The following is a 17,469-nucleotide window of genomic DNA, read 5'->3' as shown; positions in this document are numbered from 1 at the left end:
TCTGTCATCAACTGCAGCCATCTTCTTTGGCAGTTATCTTCCTTGGCCAACCTATACAGTGTTCATTATTGAGCCTTTTTTCTTTTTTTTTTTTTACTTTTCCCAACTGCTGTATTTGAAATACCCAGTTTCTGTACTCTTTTTCTAAAATATTTTTTCTGTTCTTTCAGCTTACAGATTAGTTGTTTTTCAACCATAGTTAGTTCTCAGGTCTTCACTGTGGTGTATGCCTCTGACTCCAAATGCAATCTCCACAGATGAAAACGAAGCATAAAATCAATAACAGACACACACTGCATTGTGTGAAAAATTCAAGCCAAAGAAAACACCTGAGCAACAGTCAAAACCTGCCAGGCATCCATTAACTTAACGCCCAGCAGGAAATGGGGGGAGTAAGAGTTGATTGTCTGTACTTTTGACTCATATTAATCTTTTGATCTCAAATCCAAATGCAAAAAAAAATAACACATTTCATGTACTGTTACCATACTTTTACAGGGCAGTGTACAAACAGTATGTCTGTCAAAACAAAACCCTACAACATTCCAAAAAGACATTTACATTTTCACACTTGGGCTATGAGACATAACAGTACTTACAGTATCAATGTAAAACAATTCAGGGGTGAATACTGGTGGGTATTTTACATTTGACCCTATGGCTCGGAAGAGTTGAAAATCCTTACAGTATGTGGCAAATATGTCTTTATATCGGCATGTATATTTCATGGCATATCATATCATATGCAAACTTGCAAGAAGTTAAGACCTTTTTTGAATAGACATATATACATTTTCACATGGATTTAGTATCTTCACACACTAGAAACTCATTTCAGAACTCACATAAACATTAATACAGCTAAATCACCCTAACACATGAGAGTATTTGAACCACTAATAACTGTTCAAATATGCAACAGTGTTTATTTTGAAATTATGCCTATTGCACATTCAAGCAATGCAACTACGCATAGAGCAAATGCACAATAAAAAACCACACTTCATAATTGGAATGAAACTTATTACAAACATCAGACAGTAAACAAAACTTTTCTAGAGAAAAGAGATCAGAAAAAAATGAATGGGATTTATTTGATATGTTTTTTTCTGTTTCCTTGGAATAATACAAACATTGTGTGAGAGCAGACGTCGTTTCTTAATCTATCGAAGGGATTTTTCCTCCCTAAAACTGCCCTGTGTAGTACCTCGCGCACATTAAATATTTAGGGCCTTTCGCTCTGCCCAAGAAATACCACCATCTCAGGCTTCATGAATATAAATTAAAGCTGAATTCAACTGGAGGATTTCCAAATGCATAAGACTGCCGCCATGAGGATTCGTTACCCCTCTCCGCCGCCCTCTCTCGCACCCCCCCTCCCCCTCCCCCCGCGTTATCACTTTTTCATATCTGAGAATCCTCCTCTTAATGAAAGAAATAGGCCTCATTTCCTCAACTCATCACACGGTAATATGACAACTGTGCCACGGAGGGACCCCAGGAGAGACACACTTACCTCCGGCCGTGCGGAAAGACTGCGGCCTGCCTTATCAACCGAACATATTCCCCAGAATTTAATGTAGACTAGAACAACATCATCTGGGAGCTCTACGCCCCAGCAATACCCAGGGTCCCCCGCAATATAATGCAATAAGGGCTGGCTCTCCTTGAAAAATTCCTGTTTGAGGTTTAGCATTTTGGTGCTGTCAACTGTAGGCAACGGTGAATTCATGCATGTCTTTCACATCAAGCAGACAGGGTTAATCGTTTTGTCGTATTTTTGATATTAAGTAAGTCATTCCCAAGCCATTTTTTGTTCTTTTGTTTTATTTAATACAAAAAGATCCAACTCGGTTTTTATAAACTGAGTAGACCACACATGGCAATAAAATCTATAAGAGCAAGCATAGCAACTGGGATTTTTTTTTCCCCATTCACAATTTTGTCATTTTTTTTCCAACACTGTCATTATTTGATAAGAAATAACCACCGAGACTGCAGGCTTAAAGCAGAATTCATGAAGGCTTTCCAATATTTTTTTTTTCTCCATTCGCGCTATCATAATGACAGCTTTATGGTGATCGCCAAGAGGAGTTTTAGGACGGTGCCACTCTAGAAATGTGTGTGCATTTACACAAAGCCCACGATTTGAGATCTATATTTTTCTAAGTAGTCCCTTCTGGATTTTGCAAACCTGTGGTTCGAGAACTTATTACCCCGCACGACCTCGACAGGTCTGCACACACAATAACAAGTCACCCGGAAAATGTTTCGCGAAAAAAACTGTTAAAAACACATTTTATTTTATTCACTATGCGTTCATTCCTATGCGTGCCCACCGTGGGTTTCGATGAACTGTGTGCATTTACGCAGTCGGCCCATCGCAGGCTCAAATGAGGTAGCGGTTCCACTGTTTTCTCTCTAATTAGGTCTCAAACCTGTCTCTGAATATGCTTGGCGAGAGGTGTTCCAAGTCCAAATAATATTTGATTCAAATGTGTTCTGTCATCACAAATGTGATGTCGGAAATATAATTATGTTTTGAAAGCAATTTAAGTCCTGAGACATATTGTTTTCTGCACACATTTACTTTGGGATTTACCATCCCCAGGGTTTCAAAAACCACACACTCTCGTCATTTGTTCTGGAACTTTCCGTTGTGTTCACTACTCACTTTGAAAGCCCTGAGAAAACGCTCATTCGTGTTATTCAGATATCTGTTCGTGAAATCAAATGAAAAAATGGAAATCATCTGCAAACACAAGCACGTGGCTGTGCAATATGTTTTGCGCCCTTTGGGACCCCGGCTCATGATGAAATCAAGGCCAAGAATTAGCACGCAGGCGTCGTGGCAACACCCAAGTTCAGGAGCCGTTACACAGTCATTTCCCTTTCAGCCAGATCCAAGATTTTAGGCAGGACAAGGAGGTAGGTAGGGAGAGTGGAATGAACATCACATTCAAACCCCAGGTAAGGGATATCGTAGCCAGCCAGTCATATATCCTGCACATGCATATTTTGTAATCAGGCTTGCGTACAGCTAATGTAATGTCAAAGTTTGGCATGGTTTTGAGGCAGCGTGGGATTTAGCTTCGCTTGTTAGACACCTTTCCTTTCCGTGGAATGTTCTTTCACGCACGCAAGCGACACACAGCAGGACTGGCACACAGCGTGAGCCACACACACAGAGTGAGCCGCACACAGCGCGAGTGGCGCGGTTGACTCACTTCTTCCAGGTGCACGAGGAACGTAACATTGCTGCCGAGAGTGGCAGTCAGCCGGCCCTCCCGGGTGTCGAGCTGGAGGCCCCGGGGGGCCAGGTTCGGACACTGCTGCTTCCTGGCCGCGTACATCTCCTTCACCCCCTTCGTGCAGTTATTGGAGACCACCTTACGGTACCTGGGGAGGCCACATCCCAATGTGTAGAGGGAAAAAACACTTTTTTATCTACAGTATATGTGCGTGCGTACGCACACACACACACACACACACACACAGACACATACACAAGCACACCACAGTCAACACACACACACTGCACACGCACACACTCCTGTGCATGCACACACACACACACACACACCCACCCACACCACACACACTGCACATTTGCAAATAAATGTACATACACACGGGCAGAGATTTGATAGATACCACTGTGCATATTTTAAGAGAATAGATCCGATAAGAATCATCGGTTCTATCAGTCATGCTAGAAAGCGAAGAAACATATCTTCAGAGACTGTAATTAGGCTGCCCAATGATGTATGACCTCCCCGCCCCCCACTCCTGCCAAATAATGCCTGAAAATCTAGTGAAACAATCCACCTTGTTAATAACCGTACGAGCCACCAATCTACAGGAGGGCGCACAGGCCTGACCTCATATCTAAAAATATCTTTAACTATCACTCCTCAGGAAGGGTGGAAACAGCTTGTGCCTTCTTGGCCTTAGCTGAAAACCAAGGCTGGAATAATATCACACGTGCTTGGGATGTGCCCATAGATCAGACCACTTTGACAGAACACTGTATGTTTATATTTAGAACTTCTTTCAATGACTACAAAAAATAAGGACTGCACTAACCCTGATGTGAGATACAATAAAAGGAAGTATTATTTAATTGAAATTAAGTGAAAAACAAAACATGAGTTTAACAAGGTTCATAACTGTAACACATTTGAAATGTTGTACTCACCCAGTGCTGTTGAGGTAGTTTTGCCCATGACTACAACTTCTGGATACCATAGAAGGGTTAAACCAAAAAGCTGGAAGACAGTTCCCATCTGTCCGACGCTCATATCCATAATCACTATCACATACAAAGAATGAAAAGTATTAGAGCCATTGAAAATGTTCTGGCTCAAATCTCAAATACACATTTTATACAGAGAATATATACTCAGTGAGCACTCTATTAGACTTATTTTTTAGACTTACTGTTCTTCCGCTGCTGTAGCCTATGCACTTAGAGCTTTGATGCATTGTGTGTTCAGAGATGCTCTTCTGAGTACCACTGTTGTAATGTGTGGCTATTTGCGTTACTGTGCCCTTGCCACATAATTGGCTGATTAAATATTTGCATTAACAAGATGGTGTACAGGTATACCTAATAAATTGCTTATTGAGTGTTGTTGGCGAACAGTGATTGAGATGATGAAAAGAACAACAAATCAACCCTTAGAGTACATTACAGATGAACATGAGTGACATTTAATCAGTATGAATAAATTAGTCATCATTAGCATAATTTATTTGGCCCACAAGTATCGCTAAGTATAATTAAAATCAGGGGCCTCTGATATCATACATGATAAAGAAAGTACTGACAAAGAGGGACATTTTACAAGGTGCAATGTACATTTACATGAACACTCTTTCCAGCATTTACATAAAAGACATTTCTGCATGAGGGCAATTGTAAGACTTGGGAGCACCGATTCAGGAAATTTGGGCCGGTGAAACACATGAGAAGTTTGAGGGTCGGTCAGCTAACAATTCTGCGAGGAGTAACCCTCTCTCTCAGACCGAAGCTGAGCCGTGTCAATCCCGGGGAAAAAGCAGGTCATGAGCAGGGTCTTGCCCCTGAGTCGGATAACACGGTTGACCCTTTCACACCAATGGCAAACAGGGGATTTGCCCAGGTCATTGCTTTGGTGTGAAAGGGGTATCAGCAGGGAATGTCCTCAGGACTAACAGCCACACCATGCCAGACATCTCAGTGCCAGGAAGGCAGTATCTAGGGATCTTCAAGGCAATCAACAAGACTGTTCTTATCTACATATCAAAGGATGGCCCATCAGTGCCTGAGAAAAAAGATCAATAACACACAAAAACTCTTCACTTGCCAATTCAGGGCCAAGGTTCCCACATAAGGTCTAGCTGTGTCGCCCATTTTTTCCTAAAAAAAAACCTGTGAAAAATTCACTACTCACTGCTCAGAAGGAGAATAATTTGGCCAGGATTCAACAAATGAATGTCAACAACTTTGATATAAATAGGTGCAAGGATATTTCGATTTTTAGTTCATTAGTTAGTAGTAGTTCATTCTAGGGATTATTGCGCTCCAGCTCCTTAGACTATTTTTGCACACACATACCTTGACTCTTAAAAGAGAGAAAAAGTAAAGAACTAATGTTGATTTTCATCTAGGCTTTCATCTTAAACCTGGCTGTTGGCCCTCAAGGACATTCGCACTCTTAAAGGACGCGGCTGTAAAACCCAGCTTACCCCCTTTCCTGATCAATGATATCAGACTTGGCTTGCCGTCAATGGGCTGACCTATCTCAGATCATTACATTACGCAGCTCCAGCAAAGATAAAATGGCCCCATCAACCCCTCCATCCTTCTTAACACTTTACTTGCAGTGTCGCCTATGGTGGCCCTGAGAGGACATCTCAGGAAAACCTCCATCAGCCTCAGGGAAATGTCCATCAGTCTATAGGAAACCCCCTTCAGTCGATGGAGATACTGTACTAACCTTAGTCCTCCCTCCTGATTTCCCCCGCCCCCCTTTCTGATATTCCTATCCTCCTTGTCTAACCCCAAAAAAAAAAAACTTTTTTATGATTACTATATGTTCAGAACAGCATTTCATGTGTATTTTCCTAGTTATGGATGTGATGCTTTGACTTGTGGAAGAACCTATGCACTTGTAAGTCGCTTTGGATTAAAAGCGTCTGCCAAATGACTAAAATGTAAAATGTAAAATGTACTGCTGTACTACTAGTCTAGAGCAACTTTTTCAGCCACGGCCATGCCAAATCATGCCTCTTTTCTGGGCTTTTTGGTGTGACGTGTTGTGTAAGTCTTGAGAAGCTATAGGCCTAGCTAGTTGGCCTTAGCTGTAGTTGGCCAAGCTATAGGCCTTATCTTTGTTGTGCAGGTAGCAGTTGAAATTTTACTTCCCTCTAGCACACTTATCCCTGTCATGGGTATGCACTTTGCACTTTGTTGTACGTCGCTCTGGATAAGAGCTTCTGCCAAATGCTATTAATGTAATGTAATGTAATGTAGTTGGGTTGTTGTTTGTTTCAGCGACCATCTGATTACAGTTGTTTACCTTGACGTACTTTCCCAGCAATAGAAGAAGTTGTACAATCCAATCTATCCAATTTCTTCACTGTAGGTGGCTATCATGTAATTAATCTACTGTTGTACCACCTTAAAGGAAACACTGGGTACTGTGATAATGGTTATTGAGAAAATGTTGATCTGTATAACACTGCTATTTCTTGTCTAATTAGCAAGATGGCTAGGTTAGCTAGCTAGCTGTATAAATATTTATCTCTCAGTATTAAAAATAGATATAATATAAGATAATAAAATGCAACAAGCTCCCGGTAATTCAGTGATTTGTTTATAACATGAGTGCATGCCAAACACTACATTTCTTACATAATTCCATGAGCTGCTGTAAATCACTGCACTGTTACCTAATGGAAAGTGAGACATCACAGGACCCTGTATTCCCTTGTTCAAGCGTAATAATTAATATTACTATGATCCCCTCTAAACTGTGTGTACACACTTCAAAGTCAATTAAAAGTTTCTGTTACAGTTTTTAATTAAAAAGTTTTAGAAATCCTTGGATTCGTATTAAACCGGAATGTGCATTTGAGTTTGGAAATCTCAAACGCTAATCAAAACAAACAGAGAGAATAATGGAATCCAATTAAACTCATAATATTTAACCTTGGTTGGACACCATTAACGTATAAAAGTCCATTCCGAATTCCATTTATTCAGATTGCATATGACACCAACTTAAGAGCCAACATGACACAATCACAGCCTCCAGCTATCTATTGTTACAGTCAGAAATACAAATAATTGTTCATGTATTTTCAGTTTCATAGTTCAATTGATATTAAATGTTCATGGATAAATTCCATTTATCTCACGTGGGCTCAAAAAGACCACAAACAAACACATTTTCCAATGTGGCCCTCCACAGCTGAGCTTTGGCACAACTTAAACAAAGTTATGAATGGTGCTGCAATGTGCAGCAAACACTTTCCATAAATAATTCATCAGGTGTGCTTATTTCAAGCATCTAAGAGCTTAATTGGTAAGCCGGGTTAAGCCCAGCCTGGACTTTTGACATAATGAATATTTCTTAATTTAAATGTTAAAACCTTGATAAATCAAGACATACACCTTGAAACGAGAGATTCATAATTATTTTTTTAATTGAAGATCACCTGAATGTGTGACTATCTGCAAAACTTTCTAAGCTCGGGTGGACTTCAAAAGTACTCTCACCTTGTCTGCCACAGTAAATGAACTCAAACAAGCCCCTGCCATTCTTTTGTCAAAATTGGGCAGACCCTCTGTACTAATAATCCCACCCTGAGACATTTGTTCACTTCTTTTTGTTTACTTTCCTCCCCTCAGACAGAAAAAAAGGCGAGAAGGGGAACAACAGGCAATTCAAACTTCTCTCCATCTAACGGTTTGTGCTGAAAATAAAAGTACAGAACAAGAGGCTATTTCTTTCAGCACATGCAGCAAACAAAGGCAAGCAGGCCCAGATGAGGGACCTGGAAGGTGCCAATCCAAAGGTTAATGATAACAGTGGAGCTCTCTCCAGACGCTATTGAGATGCATAAACTATTTCATCAAGCAGATTGTGTGGGATCTCATTTCCCCCTTCCTGGACTCCAGCCAGCACCTGTACACTGGCTGCCTTGTAGAGGAACACCACCCCTGAGAAACCCATTTTGTGGAACACAAGGTGCTCCCAAAACAATCGGTTTGCCAAAAATACCTTCGCTGAGGGGTCAAAAGACTCAGGCATATGGACGTTTTTGACAGTGATGTACTGTGTACAGCACAGTTGAGGTCAGTCGGATTGCAAAGCAGTGAAATCAGTTCTATGTGAATGTATTTTGTTCAAATAATTAATAGGTAACACACGATTATGACTTCATATTTTTAAAATTGGTTAATTGAAACTGAATGCTTTTCCTGAATTGATTGAATTTGAAATTGACAAAAACACTTTTATACAGACGAATGATACCGGTAATCCACAGTGCTATGAGTCATACAACCAAAGGAAAATACATCTTCTCCTGATTGTAATTACTAGCGAAGAAGGCAGAGCAGCTAAATCAGATTAGAATTTCCAGGAATACTTCAGCTTGCCATAAGACCGTTGATATGGAATTGCTGTCAACCACAAGGGGCCCGAACATGCTATTGCCACACAATACATCAAGAGATGCATTCAAGGCTTACATTTTTAAACTCGATACATTGGGTAACCCAGATTTCCCCAACTGCCTCCAAAGTAAGTTTAGAGTGAAGGCAATCATTCTGCTGAAAGGAACACAGCTAACGTCCCGGGTGGGACATAACCCACAGCTCTCAGCATCTCAAGAGTCCGGCGTCTTCAAATGCTAGTCTGAACTGTCCCTGAACTTTGCCACTCACAGCAGAAAAACAGGCTTAAAGAGAGGTTGGTTCAGCACAAAGACAGGCACTGTCGGCTCCAGAGGGCCAAAGTAGTCATCAACCCACGTCAACATCACGACGAGTGCTTTGAACTGTTTTCCTTTTTACACTGAGGACTAAGGGAGAATTAGACCTAGAAAGAAAACATTGTCTATCTCTGCTCCCTACTGGCCGGATAGGAACATCAGATCGTACCATATCTTTGAGGTCCATGTGTAATTACATGCGATGATATTTAAACTTGAGACGTCCACTGAGATGGAACACATTAATTATGTCCGCCTAATTTGAGTGACCTTGGTATAGAGGTTAGGCTTGAACACAGTATATCATCAAACATTCATTGTTTGAACATTGTAGCCTAGCTTTTAGGTCATTGTAGCTTCTTTTTCCAAACAAGCAGGACACTGAGAAATGGCTGGGGATCCTTTCACTGATTTAGAGCTTTGTGCCGTGTGAAGTGCCATTTTCCACCATAGAAAATGAGAAATAATTAAACGTACCATTCAAAATCAGAGGCTTTGCAGATACATGGCTCCGCGGATAGAATTCTGGCATAGTCACGTCCCAGCATGCAACGGTTCCCTGGCCTCCGTTTCATGTAGATCTGCTTCTCTCCCATTACACAAGGCTCACCCTATGAAAGCACAACAGTGTGGAAGAAGCAATACATATTTAATGCAACACGTTTAAAAAAGAAAGGAAAATATAATCATTTGATTCTTGATTACAGACTGCTCGATGCATTTGATATAAGAGATGGATGAATAGACAAGCTGACAGACAGATAAACCACATTTGTCTTTTCAAAAAGGAAATGTGTGCTAGTGGTGTTAAATCCACAGCAAGTGTAATGGCGCAGGACATATTGCCTCAGGCGGTAAGAGCAGTTGTCTGGCAATTGGAGGGTCGACAGTTCGATCACCCGCCTGGGCTGTGTCGAAGTGTCCCTGAGCAAGACACCTACCCCCAAAAAATTACACCTAACCCCATCTACCATTTAGATCCAAATAAATAAAACACAGTCTGGTGATAGGCGTTATTGGGCCTGTTTTACACTGAATATCAGTATTACATATGGAATAAAGCAAAACCTGTTCTGCTTGGTGCAGTCCAAAAAAATGACCAAATATGACCATATATTTTTTTTAACTACTATTAGAAAGTCATGCGCACAAGTTAACTTTCTCATGCGCAGGCGTTACCATGTGCATGAGTGGGTACTTTACTTTTCTTTTTTTTTCTTGCAATGTCCCTTTAGGGGCTCCGTATAAAACTGACTTTTGACTTTTCGGATAAAAAATCCTGCATTCTGTATATTAAGGATAACGATTTAGCATAAATGGCAATAATTATGCTGGACAAGCTACAAACAATAAAAACGAAAAAATAACACAATACAAAGCTATCAGATAATTTACAGTCTGCTACGGATTGGAACTTTGGGAAGGTGACATTCCTGCATTTCTGTCAGCTATGCATTAAGTTATTAATTAAGTAACAGAAGTCACTCATCAAATTCTTCTACATTATATGCAGATATTTTAAAGAAAATTAAATATGATTCAGAAGTGCCATAACAAGTTCTACAGCTTTTAAATGATCTATAAAGAATAACTTCTTTGCAAGCTCCTGTTCAACTTTTCTTTTAAACCGAGGATGACATGTGGGTCTAATGACTAGATGTTATAATGGGCCGTACATTGTGTTCTGAAATGCGTGTGACCTTAGCTTCAACAATAGAGCATTACTTTAGAGTGAGGGCATTCACATCAGTTTTACATAACCCATTTTAATAAATTGGTTGTTAGTTTCACAGCGACTATGACTGCGTTGAACCAACCAATTTATGCATTCAAAAATTATTTTCAATTCCTACGCCTAAAACATAGTCATGTTTCACAGAGGGTGCTTTTAGCTTGGAGACCGACCAATTTCTTTTCTCCCAGACCCAGAATCAACAACTGTGGCTTTTGAGCCGCTCAACAGCATTACAAGGGAGTAACCACCAATCAGAAGAGTGTCCCAGTGACCACCGCTGGTACCCTGCGGCCCCCTGCCATGGCAGAGAGGAATTGCGATATTACGCGAAGGCAGGAAACCCTGACTGCTTTAAATACATACCCCACAGCTGTAGACTGCTGGGCACAGCCAGGTAATCACATAGAGCTGGCTCAAACTCATGAATATAAGGCCCAACGCATTCACCATCACCATTCAGGAGCCCCTTAAGAGCTTCATGGCGTATACCAAACAAGAAATACCCACTGAAATTCAGAACTGGATATTTATTCATTTTATTTCGCTTCATGGTCTAATGCTAAAAAAAGAAAACTGAAATACATAATTTCATATATTTTTGTGAGATAACTTCTAATATCATGGTACACTGAATCAGGAATTTTCCTTCCACGAGATTCAGACCTACAATATCCACAGGTTGAGTTCAAACATTCTGACTTACCATTGCAAATTCAATTCAATATGAATGTGTAATTTCATTAAGTCCGAAGAACATATTATCTGATAGGTCAGAATGGACAAAGGCACAAATGTCAGAGTTCTATAATAATAATAAGCATTTCATATTTCATGCATTTATTATTTATACCCTATTTTAGTCTCACCTGATTATGGAGGTGCCAGGTCTGATAGTCTCCCTCTGTGCATCTCCTGGTGAAAATGGACCTGTAGTCTATTTTTATCAGCTGCCATTCAGAACGGTGACTGAAGTGTCCAAAAAATCTGTAATAATTCATTTACATGACATAATGAACAGTTACAGGCTTAATCAAAAATTCAAATTTTAATGGGTTGCTCATTAAAGGTCCTAAAAGGAAAGTTAATTTATTATAACACAATAAAGGTAATTTTATTATTAACTTAATTGCAATACAACTCAACCAATCACAAAAGGACCTCCATGCATTATAGTCAAAGTCCTCTGGGCATTTAATAATCATTTCTACAGCCCAACCAAACAGTTGGTCAGTATCAGGAAGCCCACACAAGTCTTTTCCTGGGCTTGTATATGTGTCAGTGTAGCATACGGGTTAAGCACACTGGGCTTGCAATTGGGAGGTTGCTGGTTTGATTCCCAGGTGGGACATTATTGTACCCTTCAGTGAGGTACTTAACCTGAATTGCTCCAGTACATATACGGCAGTATAAATGGATATAAATGGATTGTCTGTGAAGGAATCTCGGCTGTGTAAGTCATTCGGGAGAAGACCCTGCTACAGCTATCTAGCTAGGCCAGATACTAGATATGTGAAAATTGCAGGATTCAGTGCGGAAGCTGTGATGTTTTTGTTCTGAACTCATGCCCCCAAGCAAACAGCCCCCCCCAGACAACAATTATGTGACTCCATTTTAGTGAAGAACGTTGACTTACGTCATTATCTGATTCTCTATGCCAGGCTCTATGAGGACTCCATCCACGTACAGAGGCACTAAAGAGACACTGTGCCTACTCCACTGTCTTCCTTCATCAAAGCTTACCCTGTTTGCAACACAAGAAATCACATTTGCTGTCAGAGAGAGAGAGAGAGAGAGAGAGAGAGAGAGAGAGAGAGAGAGAGAGAGAGAGAGAGAGAGAGAGAGAGAGAGAGAGAGAGAGAGAGAGAGAGAGAGAGAGAGAGAGAGAGAGAGAGAGAGAGAGAGAGAGAGAGAGAGAGAGAGAGAGCACATACAGAAGGCAAGAGGGACAAAGGAATTCAGTGGCTGGTGATTGTGAATTATTTCAGTATAGTAGTACATGAAGGACTATCCGATTGCATAAAATGAGTTTCAGCTCTGCTGAAAGAAACCTGCCGCTTTTTGCTACCAAAGCACAAATACAGATACGTATGTCAAGCCTCTTTCAGTGGAGGTGGAAAGTGGCACTGTAAAATTGTGAAATCAACTCCTATGAGTTGTGTGCCTCAAAAGGGATGATGCTATGTGCACGGGCTTGTCGACAATGAATAAAAACACACATTTACAATTACAATTTACAATGTAGTCAGTTGGCAGATGCTCCTACCCAAAACAACATGCAAGACTGCATTTCATGTGATAAGCAAGTAGTACAAGAGCTACAGTAGAGAAAAAGTGATAAGCATAGGTGTCACTGTCAAAATCTATGCCTCAAGACCTGTGAGATAAAGATACCTTTTTGGGAAAATAAAAACAAAATATCATTAATGTACCTGCATAAACCACAGAAACAAATATTTCCAACCTTTCATTGCAAATTCCCACCATTATGTGTCGTCAGCTTATCAACGCTACTTCAGTAGAGAGAACGTTGAAAGTCGTTCTGGGACAAGATTAAGACGACAGAGAAGCAACAGCTCGCTTGTTGCTTCGAACTTAAATTTGCCTTCATCTGCCGAAAGTGCATTGACAAATCTGGCAAAATTAACAGCTTTGACGTGCATCCATTGCAGGAGGATATAGGGCTGAAACGTGTTTGATGTTGAGGGGAAGGTTGTCTCCTGTGGACGTGCACTCGGAGAGCAAGTTCAGCCATGGGCAGAAACTCCAAACATAAAGTGGGAAGAAAAACACAACACCACACTCCGCAAGTTCTTGGCCTTACATTTCAAATTCTTCTAGAAGCAGAAGAGATTTAGATTCAGCCAGCTAGAACTGAACTGCAGAGAAGACTAAGCTTTTTACGCTTACAGGCAGACATTTGTTAAGGCTCAGGATTCAAAAAATGCAATTTTCTCCCCTGTGGAAGTAACACAATTGCGTGTATTAATATTGTGGTCAGAAATGAGGTGTTAACTCATGCTGTCACAGAGTGTTCAGGGTTTAATTCAGAACAGAAATGTGGTTTTTTTTTCAGCGTTCAAGAGAGGTAGGTGGGGACATGAACCCTAGCTTTTGTATTTTGAGTTTGTTATCGGACTTCCCTACTACATCTGTATTTTCTGAAATTTGGCCACCACATTTTAATGGTAATTATTCTGTGTCTCTCAGAATAATCAGTACAGTAATTCATCAGGTAGTCATTACTTTGACATGTAGCACATCTTGTTATACTTGTTTGTCCTTTGAATAAACATAAGCAGAATATAAAATTCTAAATATAATATTTTGAATGAATAAAATAGCATTTTATTCACACCTGAAGAAAAAAAGTATTGAAATATGCACTTGATTGATCTTCAAAGGCAGAACTGAGGCATTGGGTAAAAAAGCTGAATTATTATCAAAATATACACAGGCCTTGACACAGTTATCTCATGAGGCAGTTCTCTTCAAGGTAGTTTCAGTCAGAAAATATAAAGAGGTACCTGCATTTCAGCTTTAAACAAAAATATAGTGACCACAAACAACCAAGGCACACGCACAAAAGCAAATAAGAATAAGAAATAAGAAATAAGATGAAATTGAGTTTTATATTGAATTTAAATGATTCCACAGTTGGACAGTAGGCTACAGCCCCAAGGGCTTTGCAGAAACAGTTAAGACAACATTCACAAAATAAGCACCTTTGTTTTCAATGAATCCAATAAGATTTTTATACATACCAGATATTCCTAACTGGTACAGTTGCTTGTTTGACTGCAACCAGGGCCCCTCCTTTATCCAGAAACCATATACTGTGCTCTTCCTCAAAAATCTGGAAACCCCCCAAGAATACATAGTTATATCACTGTACAGTATGCCCAATTAAAAATAATTAAAATACGCATGGCATGGTGTTGTTATATCAATCACCTGTCAACCTGTTCAATCTTACCTGTCTCCAGTTATTCCCAGCATCTGAAGATATGTACATTCCAATATTACTGAATGAAAGCTCTGATCCAATGTTACCTAGGGAAACAATTCACTCATGAAATCGTATGTCAGGTCTTGAAAACTAGCTATCTTTGTAACCTTTATGAAATCAAATGTTTTTTTTATTCAACAAAAAATCTCACAGAACACTGTCTTTTTTTACCCTTGAAACCGGTTCAATATCCCATACATGGAAGACATACAGCGTGTCATTATGCCAAAATACAACTCCAGCCAGAAATTATTAATATATACAACAATTGGTATAGATGCTATATTTGTATCAAACTGCAGCAGAGAAATCTACTCTCTGAGATGAATAGTTTCATTTCCCCTTGTGTCAGAAAATGTTTTGACAGTTTCTTTTTGCTCATGGCCACTAATAGTACCATGAGAAGAAGCAAACTGTCTGGAATCCAATAAATCTAAACCTTAAAAATCTTTCAAATCATATTGAACTGAGTCTTCAATTTGTCATTATTTGTGACCAACAAATTGAAGTATTATTTTAATCATAGTTTGCTGAGATAATATTGATTACCACTTACTTTGCCATCTTGTGAAGAAAACCAAGAACCAACACATTATTGTTATTAGTGTGTCAAAGTTACTTAAAATGACCTGTGTCTTCTTCACATTTTATGCACGTGTCAAATATTATGTCCAAATTTGAACAAGGATATAGAGAATGTGAATTGGAATTTGGTCACTTACTTCATAAATGTTGCAAATAAATACATACAAATGAAATGTATTTTACTGTATATGAATAGACACATATTCAAATTATGCTCTGCTTAGAACAAACCATTAAGTACTTACCGTCATGCCTGTTGAGCAGAGGAATCACTTAGCTGGTTTGTTCTGGTTTGATTATACAGTAAATATACTACATTTAGGACAGTTTCACATTCACAGATTAAGCTTAGTCCTACACTAAATTGAGCTTTGTATGGAGAATCCATCCTCCATTCAAAATCGAATTTATTCAAGAACTAGGCTTAATCCATGTCCGTGAAACCCAGCCCAGAATGAAATGCTACTGAACGGCAGGCTGAAGAGTATGCGCTCACCGGTGGCAACGATGATCCCGGGAGCGGAGCTCCTGCTGGCCATGCTTCCGGAAGTGTACGGGTTCTCGGGCATGTGCAGGTGAAGATGCAGGGAACAAAATGGCTGTCGAGACAGAGGGCACAGGACAAAATGGCTGTCAAGACAGAGGACATGGGTTTCAGTTGAGGCTGGTCAAACCAATTACACACCACCAAACAAAAAAAACGTTCAACATCATATGATACTGTGAATAATTTAACCAATGATGGTCATAAGCCAATGACAACCAAGTGTCAGTGTAATACATTCCACTAACTGCATAGGGGAAAAAGATTAAGAGATTAAGATCACGATTTATGGATATGCTCAGACTTCGGAGAATTTCAGAAACTGTGGCTTGTGAGAAATGACCAACGAACCCAAACCCACCCCGTTAAAATAACATATGGCATCACTTCAGTAGAATGCTATTTTATAGATTACACAGCCAACACTAAGCAATCACTCATACTATAACTGGATATTATCTCACATGTTATCACTAAATGAAGTGGCATTTTGCAACTACTACAGCGATGACATATATATCTGCTTCATAATGACTAAATAATGATGACATAAACACTGATAAAACAGCATAAACACTGATGTGTTCATTTGACACATCAGTGAACCAAGGGATCCATTTCAACATGCTGATGCAAATTCAATGGCATCTCGACTCCCTGTGTCATATATTACACACACACACGCACATGCACACACACAAGCACGCGCACACATGCACACACACACGGACACACGCACACACACACTTCATCGCTCTATTTATCCTCCCTCATTCTGACTCTTTTCTCATTCCCCTTTCGATGATTTCCTTTAGTAATTTGGTATCATTTCCTAAAAGTCAATATAGCAACTTGTACATTGCACTGAATAATTGAAAAGGGAGATACAGAGAGAAATGCATGGTTTAGTGGATTATAACTGATACAAGGAGAAATGCAAAGTTTCATGATCTATCGTTTTGGTATTTTATTTTATTTTGCAACAATCCGCCAATGTCTGTGGATATATACATGGATTAGTACTACCAGAGTTTTAATTGCTATTATCAGTCATTAGAACAAGGAGGTGGTTGGCTTGATATGAAAGCATCATGCCAATTCTCCCAGGCTACCGAACACCTCAAAAGTCAATTATATCTGTTCAGAGAGCAGAAAAACCAAACGTCCCCCTTCATCTCTTCAACTGATAGCATGACTTTGCTAGGGACACCAAGGGCAACTGGATTTAACTTCGTACTAGATTTCTGTGTCAGTAATGGCAGTAATGGTGTAATATGAATGTACTGTGTTAACATTCGAGCCATTTCAACCCCACATACTGTACCTCATCATATGCATTCTGTAACTTTTTTTAACCCTTAATTTAATCATGGGAGAATCATCGAGAAGGTGTTCTCCCTGGAGCAGTTTTGAGGTGAAGGGCCTTGCACAAGGGCCAAACTGCAGGGTTATTTTTGCGTTTTAGGGACCCAACAATCGCTCCGGATGCAGGTCATCCCTATATGCCAACCAGGGGCTCAAACCAGCAACTCCACTGTTTCCACCCTACCATTAGGCCAAGGTACCACAGAAGAGAGTGAGAAGACAGAGCAGGGAGTGAGACTCTGGAATGGG

The 17,469-nt window shown here is 39.9% G+C and overlaps 1 protein-coding gene across 1 annotated transcript in view; it reads right to left on the bottom strand.

Annotated features, from left to right (window-relative positions):
• sorcs3a (sortilin related VPS10 domain containing receptor 3a) overlaps positions 1–17,469 on the bottom strand; it is a 197,485-nt gene that overhangs the window by 18,869 nt on the left and 161,147 nt on the right. Inside the window, exons 11-18 of the mRNA XM_061225390.1 lie at positions 15,808–15,910; positions 14,694–14,770; positions 14,482–14,573; positions 12,354–12,461; positions 11,587–11,704; positions 9,463–9,596; positions 4,199–4,312; positions 3,228–3,399 (exon numbers count right to left, since the gene is read on the bottom strand). Of these exons, the coding sequence (XP_061081374.1) occupies positions 3,228–3,399; positions 4,199–4,312; positions 9,463–9,596; positions 11,587–11,704; positions 12,354–12,461; positions 14,482–14,573; positions 14,694–14,770; positions 15,808–15,910 (918 nt within the window). The remainder of the gene's footprint in view (positions 1–3,227; positions 3,400–4,198; positions 4,313–9,462; positions 9,597–11,586; positions 11,705–12,353; positions 12,462–14,481; positions 14,574–14,693; positions 14,771–15,807; positions 15,911–17,469) is intronic.

The sequence above is a fragment of the Conger conger genome, chromosome 2 (assembly GCF_963514075.1).
Source record: "Conger conger chromosome 2, fConCon1.1, whole genome shotgun sequence".
Classification (NCBI taxonomy): domain Eukaryota; kingdom Metazoa; phylum Chordata; class Actinopteri; order Anguilliformes; family Congridae; genus Conger; species Conger conger.
The sequence above is the reverse complement of the archived record's forward strand: the minus strand, read 5'-3'. Positions and strand labels throughout refer to the sequence as shown.